At 43.1% G+C, this 15,733-nt stretch overlaps 1 protein-coding gene across 3 annotated transcripts in view; it reads left to right on the plus strand.

Annotated features, from left to right (window-relative positions):
* Positions 1 to 15,733, plus strand: part of TTK (TTK protein kinase) — an 89,709-nt gene that overhangs the window by 55,062 nt on the left and 18,914 nt on the right. For all 3 annotated transcript variants that reach the window (XM_043542560.1, XM_043542559.1, XM_043542561.1), the window contains 4 exons: positions 11,352 to 11,509; positions 11,622 to 11,773; positions 12,960 to 13,084; positions 13,471 to 13,551. In XM_043542560.1, coding sequence (XP_043398495.1) covers positions 11,352 to 11,509; positions 11,622 to 11,773; positions 12,960 to 13,084; positions 13,471 to 13,551 — 516 coding nt within the window. The remainder of the gene's footprint in view (positions 1 to 11,351; positions 11,510 to 11,621; positions 11,774 to 12,959; positions 13,085 to 13,470; positions 13,552 to 15,733) is intronic.

Raw genomic sequence — 15,733 nt, forward strand, 5'->3', positions numbered from 1 at the left:
CCACGCCCCCCCCCCCCCCCCCCCCCCCCCATTTATCACATATGTGAAGTCCTGTGGTACCAATAGGTGTTGTGGTACTGAATGATGCTGCAGCACCAATATATGTTGCGGTACCAAGTGGGGTAGTGGCACTGAACTGGGTTGCCATTGCCAGCCAGTGCCACATTCTCCTAGAAAGGAGAAATCCTCAGAGTTCTCCTCCAGATCCTCTAAGACGAGGCGCTCTAGTTCCCCTTCCAGGGATTCTCCCTCAAAAAGACCTCTGTCTCTGGCCAGATCTATAACCTTGGAGATTCCTTCCTCAAGGCTTGGTACGATAGCACTAAGAGGCTCCTCTGATGCAGGTGAGGCGAGAAAACACCACAGTGCTCAAGGTAAACAGGGCTCTGGGAAGAATCTGGTGCTGTTGGCTGGGGTGTCACTAAGCACAGATCGGTACCATTGCACCTGACTCTGGTCTCCATCATGGTACTGTGTATGCCTCCAGCCTCTTCAGTGCCATCTACAAAGTACCCTAAGCCTCTGGTACAGTCAGAAAAGGACAAACACCCGGTACCACAACCCCGTTCAATGCCATTATCCCACTTGGTACTGCAACATCTATCAGTGCTGCAGCACAATTCAGTACCCCAGGATTTTAGGTACCAAAAAGACTTAACAGTGACTGCTGAACCAAAGTCTCTGCTGCTAGCAGTTACCAAGCACCTTTCAGTACTAAGAATCTTTGGTCTCCAGTTCCTTTTACATCCCCAGTACCGTCGCCTCCCTTTTCTGTGGGAGCTCCTCCATTAGAAGAAGAGAATGGTGACTATGAACTTCCCTCCTTCTTCCATTTCATTGCAGGATTCTCGGATGCACCCTTACGCTAACCCTCTCCCCTGAAAGGGTAGAGAAGATGTTCTGGGGCCTCATGACTTCTGATGGGAGCAACCCTGGATGCCACTCCCTCCCCCATGTGGACCTCTGGCCATATTGGGATCCCTGGCCAGCTTATCCACCATTTTCTAGGGCCCCGACCCTATCCCATCAGGATAATATAGCGTTCCAAGCTTCTCCTCCCGAGGAACAGGAGACCAGGGTAGACACAGAAGCCCCGCCTCAAACCACAATCTCATTTTCTTTGCCGAATGAGACTCTGATGCCTCTTCCTCCACCATCAGTGGTTGATGATTTTCAGCAGTTCCAGGACCTCGTTAAGCAGGTGGCAGACTCTCTGCAGATACCCCCTGAGGAGGTCAGAGAATCCCAACACAAGCTGTTGGACATTCTGCACTCTGATACCCTCTAGAGTTGCCCTCCCTATTAATGAGTCTCTGCTGGAACCATTTAGCAAACCTTGGCTACAATGACACCTACTTGTAAAGGGCTGACAATAAATATTATGTCCCCATTATGACTCTGAATTCTTCTTCTCTCACCCAGTTCCCAATTCTCTGGTTATTGACACAGTGAACAAGGAAGGCAAACAACTCTGTTAAAAATCCACCCCCTCCAACAGAGATTGTGAATTATCAAGTGCTGATAACTAAGTACAACTTCACCAACTACACAAAGTTTGGATGTTTCATTGAACACCTTCCTCCAGATAAAAGGGAACAATTCCAGGTCACTGTTGCTGAGGGACAGTTAGTGGCAAGAAGATTGTTGCAGGCAGCTCTCAATGCTGCAGACACTGCAGCCTTTTTCATTTCTACAGTGGTGATGGTGCATAGGATTTCCTGGCTACAATTGTCTGGCTTCCACAAAGTCCAGAATATGGTAGAGGATTTCCCATTTGATGAATTGAAGTTTTTTGCAGAGAACCTGACAAATCATTACATACTCTTAAAGATTCCGGGACCACTTTTCACTCATTAGGCACCTACACTCTTGCAAACAAATGGAAGGTCAGCAGATTGCAAACAGCTGAAACATCCCATCCTATGCAATTCTCTGGATTCCAGAGACCCACGGAATTTCCCAGGAAGGAGGCACAGGTTCAAGAGAAAGAGACGGTAGAAACCCATCTGATGTGGCTTCACAACAGGTTTCGTCATCGAAATGACACTTTTGATGGGACAGTTGAGGGTTCGAATTCCCCTCTCATTAACCTTCCAGCTACATTGTTTTGCCCACCTTCACCCATTTGAAACTGACTCTCCCATTTACAGCATGCATGGGAATATATCATCTTGAACAAATGGGTGCTGGAAGCAATATCAGGCTACACCACTGACTTTCCCTCCCTCTCTCCTCCTTGTTCTCCTTTCCTGCCCCTCTTCAGGGACTCCTCTCACAAGTTCCTAGTAAGGCAGAAAATAAACACTCTGGTTAGGAGCAATAGAACCAGTACCCGCTCAACGCAGGGAAAAGGATTTCTATTTGAACTGTTTCCTCATACCAAAGAAGAGCAGCAAGTGGAGACCAATCTTAGATCTGAGACTCCTAAACAAATTTGTGAGATCCACAAAATTCAGGATGGTGACCCTGGAAGCTATAATTGCGTTTCTAGATTCAAGGGATTGGTTTTCTGCCTTCAACCTCTAGAACTATATAGTGATACACCCACCTCACAAGAGATTCCTCTCATTTGTGGTAGGCCAGGATCTTTTCCAGTATCTGGTGCTCCCCTGGCCTCTACTCAGCTCCAAGAATGTTGTAGAACAGTGTTTCTCAACATTTTTGATACCGGCGACTGGCTTGCTGTCATCCTAAACTGTCATGGACTGTTTGAGAGGGGAAAAAAATGAACGGTGTTTCACTGGTATTTCTTGCTCTTTTTTTCAATATTGCCAGATATTTCTTTTTTTGTATTATCTGCATGTAAGGCATTTTTCTTTTTCTTACCAACACAGGACCAATACTCCAGTTCTGTTTTTGTTAAAATAAAGTCCAGTTCAATCAATTATGTGATATGAAAATGTTAATTTGATTTTTAAACATTGTTTCAAATGAAGGGTACCAATAATTTTGTCTGCAATTGTATACCTCATTTTAAAATAGATAATTCAATTGATTCAGTTTTAAAACAATAATAATAATAATCAGATGGATTCGCTCACCATACTGCTAATGAGATTCTTGTGCCTATCTTGTAGACACAAGTCTTTCAATCCGGGGATGAATGTTTGACAAGGACGCTCGGAGCATCTTTCCAATGCTCAGCTGATTGCGGTTTTTTGTTTTCATTGCAGTCATTGCTGAAAATCCAATTTCACAGAGGTATGTGGAATGGAACACGAGCAAAGTTTTGACAGCGAGTTCACTGAGTTGTGGTTATTCACTTCTGACTGTGATCCAGAAAACAGGTAGAGTAACTTCATGAAACTGTAACTTCGGACCCTCATCACTTGACAGTTCCAACAACTTGTCCTCCAATGATGGTGAAAGAGAAGTCTCAGTTTCTAGAGAGGAGAATTGCTCATGAACCCTTTTGCTTTCCTTTCCATGGATCAGAGTCTGATAGGAAATAGTCCTTGAACTTTTGGAGAACTGATTTTAGAAGGGATACAATTATTTCACATAGGAGAAGCAGATCCACATCTTTACTGTCATCAATAGCCAGAAATGCAAGAGATGGAAACATGTCATAACAGTCGTGCCTGACTCTCTCTTTCCAGACTTGAGCTTTATTTTTTAAAGGCTGTGATCTTGATAGCCAATACAAAGACACTCAATATACTTCCATGCGTAGAGAGATTGAACTGATTAAAGTGAGCAAATATATCTGCCAAATATGCAAGTTTGGTGAGCCATTGTAAATCCTGAAAGTATACTGTCAGAGGGTACTCTTTTGAGACAGAAAGGCTTCAAGTTCACATACTCGGTTTAATATTTTGCCATGGGATAACCACTGCACTTCATCGTGTAATAGTAAGCGATGGTGTTTGGACCCCATTTCTTCACACGTTGCAGCAAAGATGCGAGAAGTAGTCCATTTGCTTTCACAAAATTCACAATTTTAACAACTATACCAAGGACATCATTAAGCTCTGGAGATCATTTCTTGGCTGCCAAGACCTCTTGATGAATAAAGCAGTGTGTTGCTTGAGCAACTGGTGCAACTTCCATCACTCTTGCTACTACCCCTGAATGTCTGTCTATCATTGTGGCTGCTTCATCCGTGCAAATTCCAACACAGTGGTCCCACTCAAGTCCATGTCCTGTCACATAGTTGTTTGGACCCAGAACATTTCTGCACCCTGTGTGTTTTGTGGCAGTTCTTCACAGCAGGGTTCTTCACATGAAACGCCTTCATAGGCATAACGCACATAAACAATAGGAAATGCTGCATTAGAAATGTCCACTGACTCCTCCAAATGAATTGCAAACCAGCTTGACTCCCACACCGTTTCTATCAACTGAGCTTTGAAATCTTCTGCAATATCAGTGATTTGATGCGAGACATTATCATTTGACAGTGGAATGCAGCTTGTTTTTTTGGCAGCTGCATCACCCAAGACTTTGTGACAGGCATCTATTACTGAATGCATGATTAGCTCTTCACCACCTGTAAATGGTGATTTGCATTTAGCTATGTGTAGGGCCATCAGATATGATGTTTTTAACAAATCTTCATTAAACGTTACTGCAGTGTGCAATACTTTCTTTTGCCCCTTCACTTCTTCTTGTTTCCATTGGAAGAATTCCACTGGCTTTTCTTTTAAATGTGAATGTTTTTGGTTCTTTTTCGAGTGCTTGCTCATCTCCGTTCCATTGTAGGTGTGTGTACTCATCACATGCACCAGTTCTGGAAGTTTTTCCCTCAGTGGTATCCATAGGGGACCGCTCGGTGCCCTCTGGAGTGGCGCCTGTATGGCATGGTATAAGGGATGTCGCCAGCTCCCCCTACGCTCATTTCCTTATTACCGCCAGTGACGGTGCTGGAACATCATCTTGCTTCGACAAGCTTCCTCCTTCTCAGTCTGATTCAAAGTTTTCCCTGTAAATAGTAAAAGTTATTCGTATCCCTTAGTGTAGTTAGTTAGTTAGTCCCGGATGGGATTTAGCCTAGGAACGGGCCATCCCCTGATCCCCAGGCTTCAAATCCTGAGATCGCTGTAAAAAAACTATTCCCATCAGCGATCCTCATAGTAGCTGTCTGAGATGCCTGGGCAAAACCCATATCAGTGACATCCACCTCGAGGCATCGCAGCTCCCCGGTGTCTGGAATGCCCTGGCAGATCGCCTCAGCAGGTTCTTCTTCTCTCCCCATGAATGGTCACTCCACCCGGAGGTCGTCCAGGTACTCTTCTGATGGTGGGGAGCTCCCCGAGTGGAGGAACTCAGTCTCCGATGCCTTCCATCTGTTGTGGGAAAGGGATCTAATGTACGCATTCCCGCCGATTCCGCTGGTCAGCAGGGTCCTAGCAAACGTCAAGAGACAAGGCAAGAGTCATCGTGATCGCCCCTACGTGGACTCACCAGCAGTGGTTTGGCACGCTCATGGACCTGGCCTTGGTTCCCCCATGGCCACTGTCCGGATCTTCTCGCAAGACCACCGTCTGCTCCTGGACCTGCTCTTCCCTCCTTCCACCTCATGGCTTGGTTGCTGAGTGGCTGAACCCGGAGGAAAGGGCCTGCTCCAGCCAGGTACAACAGGTCCTCTTGCAAAGCAGAAAGCCCTCCACCAAAGCGACTTACCTGGCAAAGTGGAGGCAGCTCTCCTGCTGGGCGGAGGAGCGTGTGCAGTCACCTGTGCAGGCCATCCTCAATTACCTGCTCCATCTTAAGTAGCAAGGCCTTGCACTTGCCTCCATCAAGGTGCACTTGGCAGCCATAGCGATTTTCCATTCCCAGGTCCAAGGCAAATTGGTGTTCTCACATGACATGTCCATCCGGTTCCTGAAAGGACTAGAGCGGCTCTTCCCACCTGTTTGGGACCTGATTCCACAATGGGACCTCAACCTCTTCCTCTTGAGGCTCACAGGGCCTCCCTTTGAGCCACTGGCCTCCTGCTCCTCATCTCCTCTGTCATGGAAGGTAGCTTTTCTTGTAGCCATTACCTTGGTGAGGCGAGTCTCCAAGATTAAAGCCCTCACTTCGGAGCCCCCATACACAGTTTTCTGCAATGACAAGGTCTAGCTGCAACCCCACCCAGCGTTTCGGCCTAACGTGGTGTCTCACTTTCATGTTAACCAGAATATCTTTCTCTGGGTTCTCTGTCCAAAGCCGCACTCAACTGCAGAGGAGAGGCGGCTGCACACCTTGGATGTCCAGCGCACCAAGGCCTTCCACAAGTGGACCCAACTCTTTATTGTGACCACGGACAGGATGAAAGGCCTACCAGTGTCTTTGCAGAGGATCTCTAACTGGATCACATCGTGCATCCAAATCTGTTATGAGTTGGCACTGACAGAACCACCACCTATAATAAAGGCCCACTCGACCAGGACACAAGTGTCCTCGGCGGCCTTCCTAGCACATGTCCCTATCCAGGACATCTGCAGGGCTGCTACGTGGTCATCAGTAAGCACATTCACGAGGCATTATGCCATTACCTAGCAAGACAGAGATGACACTGGATTCAGCAGAGCTGTGTTGCAATTGACATGTTCGTGAACTCCTACTCGCCTCCGGTGGCACTACTTGGGAGTTACCTATGGACTGGACATGAGCAAGCACTCGAAGAAGAGACTGTTACCTGTTTCGTAACCGGTGTTCTTCGGGATATGTTTCTCATGTCCATTCCATGACCTGCCTTCCTTCCCCGCTATCGGAGTTTCCAGCAAGAAGGAACTGAGGGTGGGGGGAGCCAGCAGTTCCACTATACGGGCACCACTGCAGAGGGCGCCAGAGTCAGTTCCCTACAGATACTGCTGAGAGAGAAACGTCTGGCACCGGTGCATGTGATGAGCACACACACCTACAATGAACAACACATCTTGAAGAACACCAGTTAAGAAACCTGTAATTGTCTTTTTTAATGTGTCGAATCATTTTTGAAGGTTTCTTAGCATCATTTGCTTAGAGTTGTGCCACACACAACAGAGTTTTCAGACGTTCTACATCCTCACTTGCAACAAATCCATACTGAATGTAAGACGAATCATATTTTTGATCGAAGGACGAATGTTTCCTTTTCTTTTCTCACCCTTCTTCCTTATGTTTGGAGTCACTCACATCTCTGTTTTTCTGAACTTTTGTTAGTCCCAAAAAATCAATTCAGAGAGAATTGCTTTGACCGTGACATTGTCTGGTTTAGCTAAGTAAAAGTTTTTTTACTAGAACTTAACTTTCGCTCACTGTGTCAAAGTCAGATTCAGGACTCACATAATTTGTCAGACCACTCTGTTTATTAGCAAAGCGCCTTGCTAATGCACCCAGATGTGAGCCCCTTTCTGAGGCCCAAGATAACTTATGTTAAATTGGCTTTGGCTTAGCTGTATAAATAAGAGACAAAAGAAAGCAGAAACTGACAAATATACATACATATCTTATTTGCATACTAAAGTTTACCAATCTCCTAGCTCAGTAGGAGCTCTAAGTTAATTAATTTGAGGACCCATTGTCTCACACTCCTTAATGTTTCTCTTCCTGACAACTATATTTCAACAAACCCTTCAAGTAGCATTTCTTTAATGAATTATAATTTCAATATAATTCATTCTACTTTCACAACTGCTAACTACTTCCTTCCAACAAATGCATGCAAATGTGCTTTGCATATCAGCATGATGGCAATCAATGTCAATGCAGTTGGTTTGTTTACTTGTTAATGTTCAGAAATAATTGAATGTAGTGATGTGAAATGCAAGCACAAAAAATCCTTTGCATTTTAAATATTAATATTCTATGTTGGGAAAATCTCAGGAACTGGCAAGGAGGCTGCCATGAATTGGTGCCTGTCCCAGATCGGTCATTGAGAAACACTGTTCTAGAAGGTCCTGTCAGTAGTGGCTGCTTACCTGTGTTGTCAGGCTATTGTGGAATAGTTTGTGTTGTCAGGCTATTCCCCTACCTTGACGGTTGGCTACTCAGGTCAATCCTACCAAGAGGTGTTATCCGCCACAAGATCAACGATTCCTCTGTTTTTGGAACTGGGCCTTCAGCTGAACATAAAAAAATCCATACTAACTCCTGTTCAGAACGTACAATTCATTGAAGCCTTCTTGGATTCCCTGACATCCAGGGCATCTTTCCCGATGGACAGGTTCTGGACATTATCGAGACTTTTGTCAAAAGCGATTCAGGACAGCTCCCAGACCTCAATAAAAAACTACCTTCAGCTTCTGGATCACATAGCAGCTTGCACTGTTGTAACAGAGCATGCCGGGTTACACCTCCCCTATTTCCAGGGGTGGCTCAGAACAATTTATTCGCCAAACAGACACACTCTAGACAAGAAAGTGTCTGTTCCCTAGCAGGTAAAACATTCCCAAGACTGGTGGAAGATTGAGCATAATGTAGGGGCAAGGGTCCCCTTCTTCCAACCAGTACCGACAGTAACCATGACCACGGATGCCTTTCTGTTAGGATCGGGGGTACATCTCGGTACTCTGACAGCACAGAGCAGGTACTCACCCCAAGCCACCACCCTCCATATCAGCTTTCTAGAGCTCAGAGCAGTCAGAAATGCCTGTCTTCATTTCCTTCTTTTCATCAGACTCAGATCCATCAAAGTCATGACAGACAGCATGGCTTTCATGTTTTATATCAGTTGCCAAGGAAGGGCAAGATCCCGTTTCCTCGGCGCTGAGGCAATAAAATTGTGGAATTGGTTCATAAAGTATCACATAAGGATCTCAGTGTATCTACCTGGCATACAGAATGTCACAACCAACAAGCTCAGCATGTACTTCTCCGAAGACTGAGTGGGATTTCAATCCCCAGGTTCTGGTCAGAATCTTTTGGAGTTCAGGGTTTCCAGAAGTAGACCTAGAAACAAAAAATGTCGTTTTACTCAAGGGGGGAGAGGGAGTTTAGCTTGCAATTCCCTGGGAGATGCCTTCCTCCAGCCTTGGACGAAGATAAACAAGATTAAATAGGACAACTCCAGAATTGTTCTAACTACCCCAACATGGTTGAGGGAAGTATGATTCCCTTATCTGTTGCATCTAGCTCTTTTTCCCTCCGACAGATCTCCCAGTCTTCCTCAGCTCCTGTCCCAGGACACCTGTAGTCTGACACATCCCAACTTTGGCAATCTTCACCTATAAGATCTGGTACCTCAATGGTTTGTGGAGCTAGAGTCATCTTGCTCTGCTGAATTTCAACACGTTCTATTAACTAGTTGAAAATTTTCCACCAGAACTATTTACCTTCAAAAAGTGAACAAGATTTGGCCACCGGTTTGAACTGTACAATGCTGATACCAAATCTGCCCTGCTTCCGCTTGTCCTGGAGTACCTGCTATAGCTTAAGAAATCAGGACAGTCCCTTAATTCCATCAAGGTTTATCTGGCAGCCCTAACAGCCTTTCATACTACTATCAAAGGGTTTTCTTTATTTTCTCACCCCATAACCACAAGGTTCACGAAAGACCCAGGGAATCTCTTCCCAGAGGTAAGTTTCTGCTCTTATCTGGGATCTGAACTTGGGTCTCAAAAGCCTCACAACCTTCTCTTCCCCCTCCCCCCTGCCCCCCCCCCCCCCCCCGAATCAATGGCCACCTGCTCCTTCTTGAATTTATCTAGGAAAATAGCCTTTCTAGTGGCGCCTTAATGGCAGATCCTCCCCTTTCACAATGCTCTACAAGAATGAGGTGTCTTTTTACAACCATCTCCCGGGTTTCTTCCTAAAGCGACTTCCGAATTTCAACTGAATCAGATCATATACCTGCAAGTTTTCTTTCCAAAATCGCATATTTCCAACCTGGAGCTTGTTCTCCATACACTAGATGTCAGGAGGGTATTATCCTTCTATCTGAATAGAACTAAACCATTTTGTAAATCCAATAGACTGTTTCAAGCAGGCAGGTCAAAGTGCCCAGAGCTCAATCCACCAGATCATGCAGTGTCTTATGCTGAATAGATGTGTAAATATTTCAAAACTGGCTTTCCCATCATACCTGGGAAGGTACTTAAACTAAATCTTATTCAGTGCTCTTCATAATGTTTCATCATTTGCAAACAGTTACTGCTCAACAGGATATGTGAATCAACTTTTTTTAAGCTGAAACCTCTGCATGAATTTAAACAAATCAGTTGTCTGGTGGACCTGAGAAGCTGGCATCCGTCCCACCCCAGAATTTGCATTTAATCTTGGAATTTGAACATGCATGCACACTCATGTTGTAATTACCACACCCAGGTGTTCTCAGTTGGTTTCTTCCCTATAAAAGTGCTAAAGGAGAAATGCAGGGATGTTATCTTAACAAACCAACAAAAAAACCTCGCTGATATATTTGGATGCCAGTGAAGAAACAATTTCTGCACAAAAAAATCTTATACAGTATATCCAGATTACACATCTTAACAATTGTGATTTCAAAGCAGTTTTGGATTTGATTTATGTTTATAGCCCTTCCTGCCAACCTTTTTTTTTTTTTAACAGAATTTTTTCTATACTTTTTTTTAATTGGCAGGCAGTTTTAGTTTTGTGTTTTGGACATCCATAGGTTCACTCTCAAGAGACAGGAGCCAAACTGCAGAGGAGGCAGCAGTGTTGATATTGGCAGTTGACAAGGGGTCACACAGGAAAAACTGGGACTTGACGTGTTGGTGGAGATGGAAATTTGGTTTTGAACTTACATAGGCTACAGTTTTATTCCAGGGAATGGGACCTGGAAACTTGGATAAGTTTGGAGGAATATATGGGGAGAATGCAACAGAGGTGGTTATGGTAGACATGAGATGGGAAACGCAGCAGGAAGTCAGAAACTGCTGTTCTCTCTGGAAGGTGTTAAACTTCATACAAAATAATTAGGCAGTAACTTTGTCACAGTTCTCTGTCCAATGGTCATTGGAATTTATTTACTGAGAGTGTCTGACTATCTGATGTCTCTTCAGTGATCCTACTCCAGCTCTTGGTAGGTTGTCATAGAATCATAGAAGATTAGGGTTGGAAGAGACCTCAGAAGGTCATCTAGTCCCACCCCGTGCTCAAAGCAGGACCAACCCCAACTAAGTCCACACCCTAACTTGCAGTTTTAAGTGTGCAAGTGGGTTCAGCTGAGAGCCCAAGAACTGCCTGGGTGTAGAATCTGGACTACCTTCTGAATCCCTTGAGGTTGTTCTTCTAAGTGAAGTATTGTGGGGCCAAATAGGGAAACTTGTAGTATTTCCTCTGTAAACTAAAATGAAATGTTGTTGTTTTCTTCCCCAAAAAATGCTGTTTGCCCATTTCTAGATGTGGTGATGGAACACACCACAAATTGAAGAAACATTAGGAATGCATAAAGAGGGCACTTTTGTTTCTCTGCTGTTTTGCAGGTGTTTCAGGTATTGAATGAAAAGAAGCAACTGTATGCTGTCAAATATGTGAATCTTGAAGAAGCAGATCAACTGACTGTTGAAAGTTATAAGAATGAAATTGCTCATTTGAATAAGCTACAGCAACATAGTGATAAGATCATCCGACTTTATGACTAGTGAGTAAACATTTTAAAATAAGTTAAAATAAGTTTTCAAACTATTCCTCAAAGCAGTTACTCTCTAAAATTTTAATTTCAGTATGATGATAACACTTATTATTTATTTTAGTGAAATCAGTGAACAGCATATCTACATGGTAATGGAATGTGGAAATATTGATCTCAATAGCTGGCTTAAAAAGAAAAAGACTATTAATCCATGGGAACGGAAGAGCTACTGGAAAAATATGTTGGAAGCCGTTCACACAATCCATGAACATGGTATTGCTAAATATTTCTAGATATTAGTGTAGTACATGTGGTAGAGATCAAATGGATTTTACAGAGTTTGGAGGGGTAGTTGCTCTCTGTGCTGGTGGAAGCTGGGAGGCCTTTTTGGATGCGTGGCTTTATGGCAGAGTCCTTGAGGTTTTGTTTATTTTGTGTATTTCAGAGCAACTCTGATATAGTCCAGAGGCCATACATCCCTCCGGAAATGAAGTACCACAGTAGTACTTTCCTCCACAACTTACCAAATTTGATCCATGTCTTCTTGACTAAGTTATTTTAATCTACCTCCATTAAATATCCTTCATTCCCATTTTCTCCCCCCACCCTACAGACTCCTAGAACATAAAACTAGTTGATGACCTATTCAACAAAGGTTTTGGGGTTTGGTTTGGTTTGGGTTTTGCTATTTTGTCCAGGTGGCCTGTCTCTATGGGCCGTAGATGATGATGTCCAGGTGGCACACAGAAAATCTTTCTTTTCCCCCTCCCCCATGTGTACCCAGAAATGGGAGAGCTTGTCCCTAGCTTGTTTCTGGTACCCTGGACCTCTTCTGCTTTTCTATTTTTCAGGCAGCCTAGCTCATCAGACTACACTTAGGATTTCTAGATTTACCATTTTCTGGCTGTAAACTGGACTCTAGTTCTATCTCGATGTAACAGTTCAGGGTGTGTGCACCCCAGTTATCTCAGATTCTCCTTATAAGTAAAATTAGAGTTAAAGGGACAGCTGCAAGCAGGTCCCACCAAGGCAAAGAAATGCTAAACAAAATGTCAGTCACTTGGCTGCAGCAAAAGTACTGAATTCTGCAGCATTTTGAAAAATGCCCAATTCTGTGACCTTGAAATCATAGAGCCCATGGGGCCCTGATTGAGAGTAATGGTGCAAATCATACCTCTTGGAGATATTGTTTGACTATCTGCAGACTCAGTTCACATTTTCATGATTTTTACTGCAATTGTTAAGGACTGAAAACATCTAATTTTATTTTTTAAATGAAATCTAAGATTCTACAGCACAATTCACCAGCAAAGGGTGAATTTTGTATCCAAAGAATACATTGGTTCCTGCTCAAAAGTTTAATTGATACATTTGTGAGGAGAACCACAAAATCATACATACTTGGTAGTTTAAAATTCATGTCTTAATGAATTAATCTTGGAGTTTTCTTACCTTGCAGGCATTGTGCATAGTGATCTGAAACCAGCAAACTTTCTGATAGTTGATGGAATGCTAAAACTAATTGATTTTGGCATCGCGAACCAAATGCAGCCAGATGTGACAAGCATTGTTAAAGATTCACAGGTGAAATATTTTTAGTAGATGGAGTACCATGTTTTATAAATGTAATTTCTGTGTCTGCTACGTTAAGTGATCTACCAACCTAAAGAAAACAAACATACATCAGAATTTTGTGCTACACAGTACTTTTTATGTTTCTGTAGCTAATAAAACTAAAGCTACTGATAATTATTTAGAGCGAATTTCTGTGCATGCATATTGTTAACTTTGAAGTATTAGACCACTGAAAGCCAGAGCATGGCAGAAATATTCCCCCAGAGTCTCAGTCTGGAAGTTGCTTTTCAAGGCTTTTATTAGACCACAAACTGTCAAAATACAATTTTCAGGTTAATTAGATTCCATTAAACACTTGGTTAATTTAAATGTAAATATATGTTTTTTATTACTAGGTTGGCACAATTAATTACATGCCACCAGAGGCAATCAAAGATATGTCTTCCTATGGAGAAAATGGGAAATCAAGATCAAAGGTAACATATTTTCTGTGTGTGTATAAATTATAAAGAGGGAAATATTTCAGACATTTTGAGGAAACAAAAGCTTAGAATATAAAAACTTTCACTCTAACCAGAACATGGAGGAAAACTGTCTCATCAAGGCAACTGGGTAGAGTCACTGGCCAGGTACATGCTTGCTTTTTCTTTGGAGGTGAAGGGGAGCAGGGCAGTCTCGAGTAGCAACAGATGGGAGGGTATGATTGAAGTGCTAAATAAAGAGAGAGATGGGGGAATTGAGAAATTATGATCTCTGATCAAAAGGAAAGACAGGAAGAAGTAGATTGAAGCTAGAAGGAAAGGAAGATAGAACAGTGGGAGACTCTTGTAGAATAAGATACGTTAATCCTTTTAAAAAAGGAAGCTGGCTGTCCGTGTTCTAGTTAAATACTGTAGACGAGAAATTGTGCATTCCTTTAAAAAAGGAAATGGGGCTTTATGGGAGACAAGCCAGGTATAACTTTCAGTCTGACTAGTAATTTTATGCTCTGGCCAGTAAGAATTAAGTAAACTTCTTCAAGCCCAGACAATAAGAAAATCTTGTTGTGCAAACTTTTATCTTATGCCTTTATACTACTGCCCATCACTGTAGTATCTGCTGTTGATATTACATGAAAGGGGCTCGAAGTCCCTTGTGGACTTCATGGAGTCTTTAGCACTTCTCACTTTTGGGAATCAAAACTCTGCTTGAGGTAGGCTTTTTTGTTTTCATATTGTGAGAGTCACTCATGGTGAAAGGCTTTCTCGGAGGGAGGTTTTGCAATGTTCCCTAAAGATGGTTCTCCAGCAATTTGTTCCCTAGCTGGATCCACTTGACCAACAATGGTTTGTCCCCAGCTCTCACATGCTTTGTGATCTCTGTTGTTTTAAAGGATTGTAGGTATTACAGAGGTTCATAAATCAAAATTTAGTCTTTCACGTAGCTGGGGCTTGATCCACTAATTACTTTGAAAATTAGGACCCAAGCCTCAAACCAGCATCTGGAGCTGACTGGGAGCCCTTGGAGGGACATTAGCGTAGGTCTGATGTGTCCAGTGTCCAGAGCCATGGAGAAAGTAGGCAACCTCATTTTATGCCAGCTGGACCTGTGGGTCATCTTCAGATACAATGAGTTGCAGTAATCCATTTTGGAGGTGACAGATGCATGTATTATCATGGCCATGTCTTCGTCTGCGAGGAAGGGGTGAAGTTTCCTAGCAAGCTGGAAGTGAAAGGTGTTTTGGGAAACTATTACTTGGTTATTGAAGTGTAGGTAGAAGTCAGGCAGAATACCAAGTCTTTGCACAGCTGTGATGAATGGGGGCTGTATGCCTCTGATGGAAGGTCTTACCTCAGTTCAGCTTGAGCCAGCTGCTCTTTATCCTAGAGCTAATCTCTTGTAGGCATTCTGACATGTTAGTAGTGGTGGCATCAGCTGAGAATGAAATATATAGCTGAATGTCATCAGCATACTGCTGCTAGTGGAGTAAATGTTTTATACACACTTCCAAAAATTATAATTCTGGCAAAATTGCTAAATCTCAATCTTAACCAAATCAGATTTGCCCTATGTTTGATTTGAGGCCCCTCAATTATAGCTATAGTAATATTTAGTGCACAGATTTAAGTAACCCTTTCAAATAGTATTAAGTTAGGATGTTTCAGATCTACAGGAGGATTCACTGTCTCTCACTAACTACATAGGACATTTTGGTATGTTGATATTATAATATGGGTATACATTTGTGCTAAGGTTTCACCTCTGATCTTAACAATTTTGGCAGAATGGTGAAATGAAGTTGTGGGATTTTTTCATCTACCGTCCTTGTTATCATTTTAAAAATAGCTAATGTACCTTAACTCCGTAATGGTCTGTAAAATCTTTGCACTAAGATGTTACTGAAGTGAGCGTCTTGCATGACCATCTGAGCCATATACCAAAGTACATTGCACACCACATCTGGGTTAGCATTAAACTTACTGGATGAGATTCTATGCTGCACTTCTGAGAGATTCAGCAAAGAACTCTCAGCCCAATGGGAAAAGCAGATAAAGATGGTTTTAAGCCATCTTTGCACCTTCCCAGTCCTGGGCTGCTGCAGGCAATGGAGTAGTCCCCTACCACAAGTTAAGCTGTCCGGGTGGCCTGTCTAAAGTATGACAGCCTTCCAGGGCCCAG

The sequence above is a fragment of the Chelonia mydas genome, chromosome 3, assembly GCF_015237465.2.
Source record: "Chelonia mydas isolate rCheMyd1 chromosome 3, rCheMyd1.pri.v2, whole genome shotgun sequence".
Classification (NCBI taxonomy): domain Eukaryota; kingdom Metazoa; phylum Chordata; order Testudines; family Cheloniidae; genus Chelonia; species Chelonia mydas.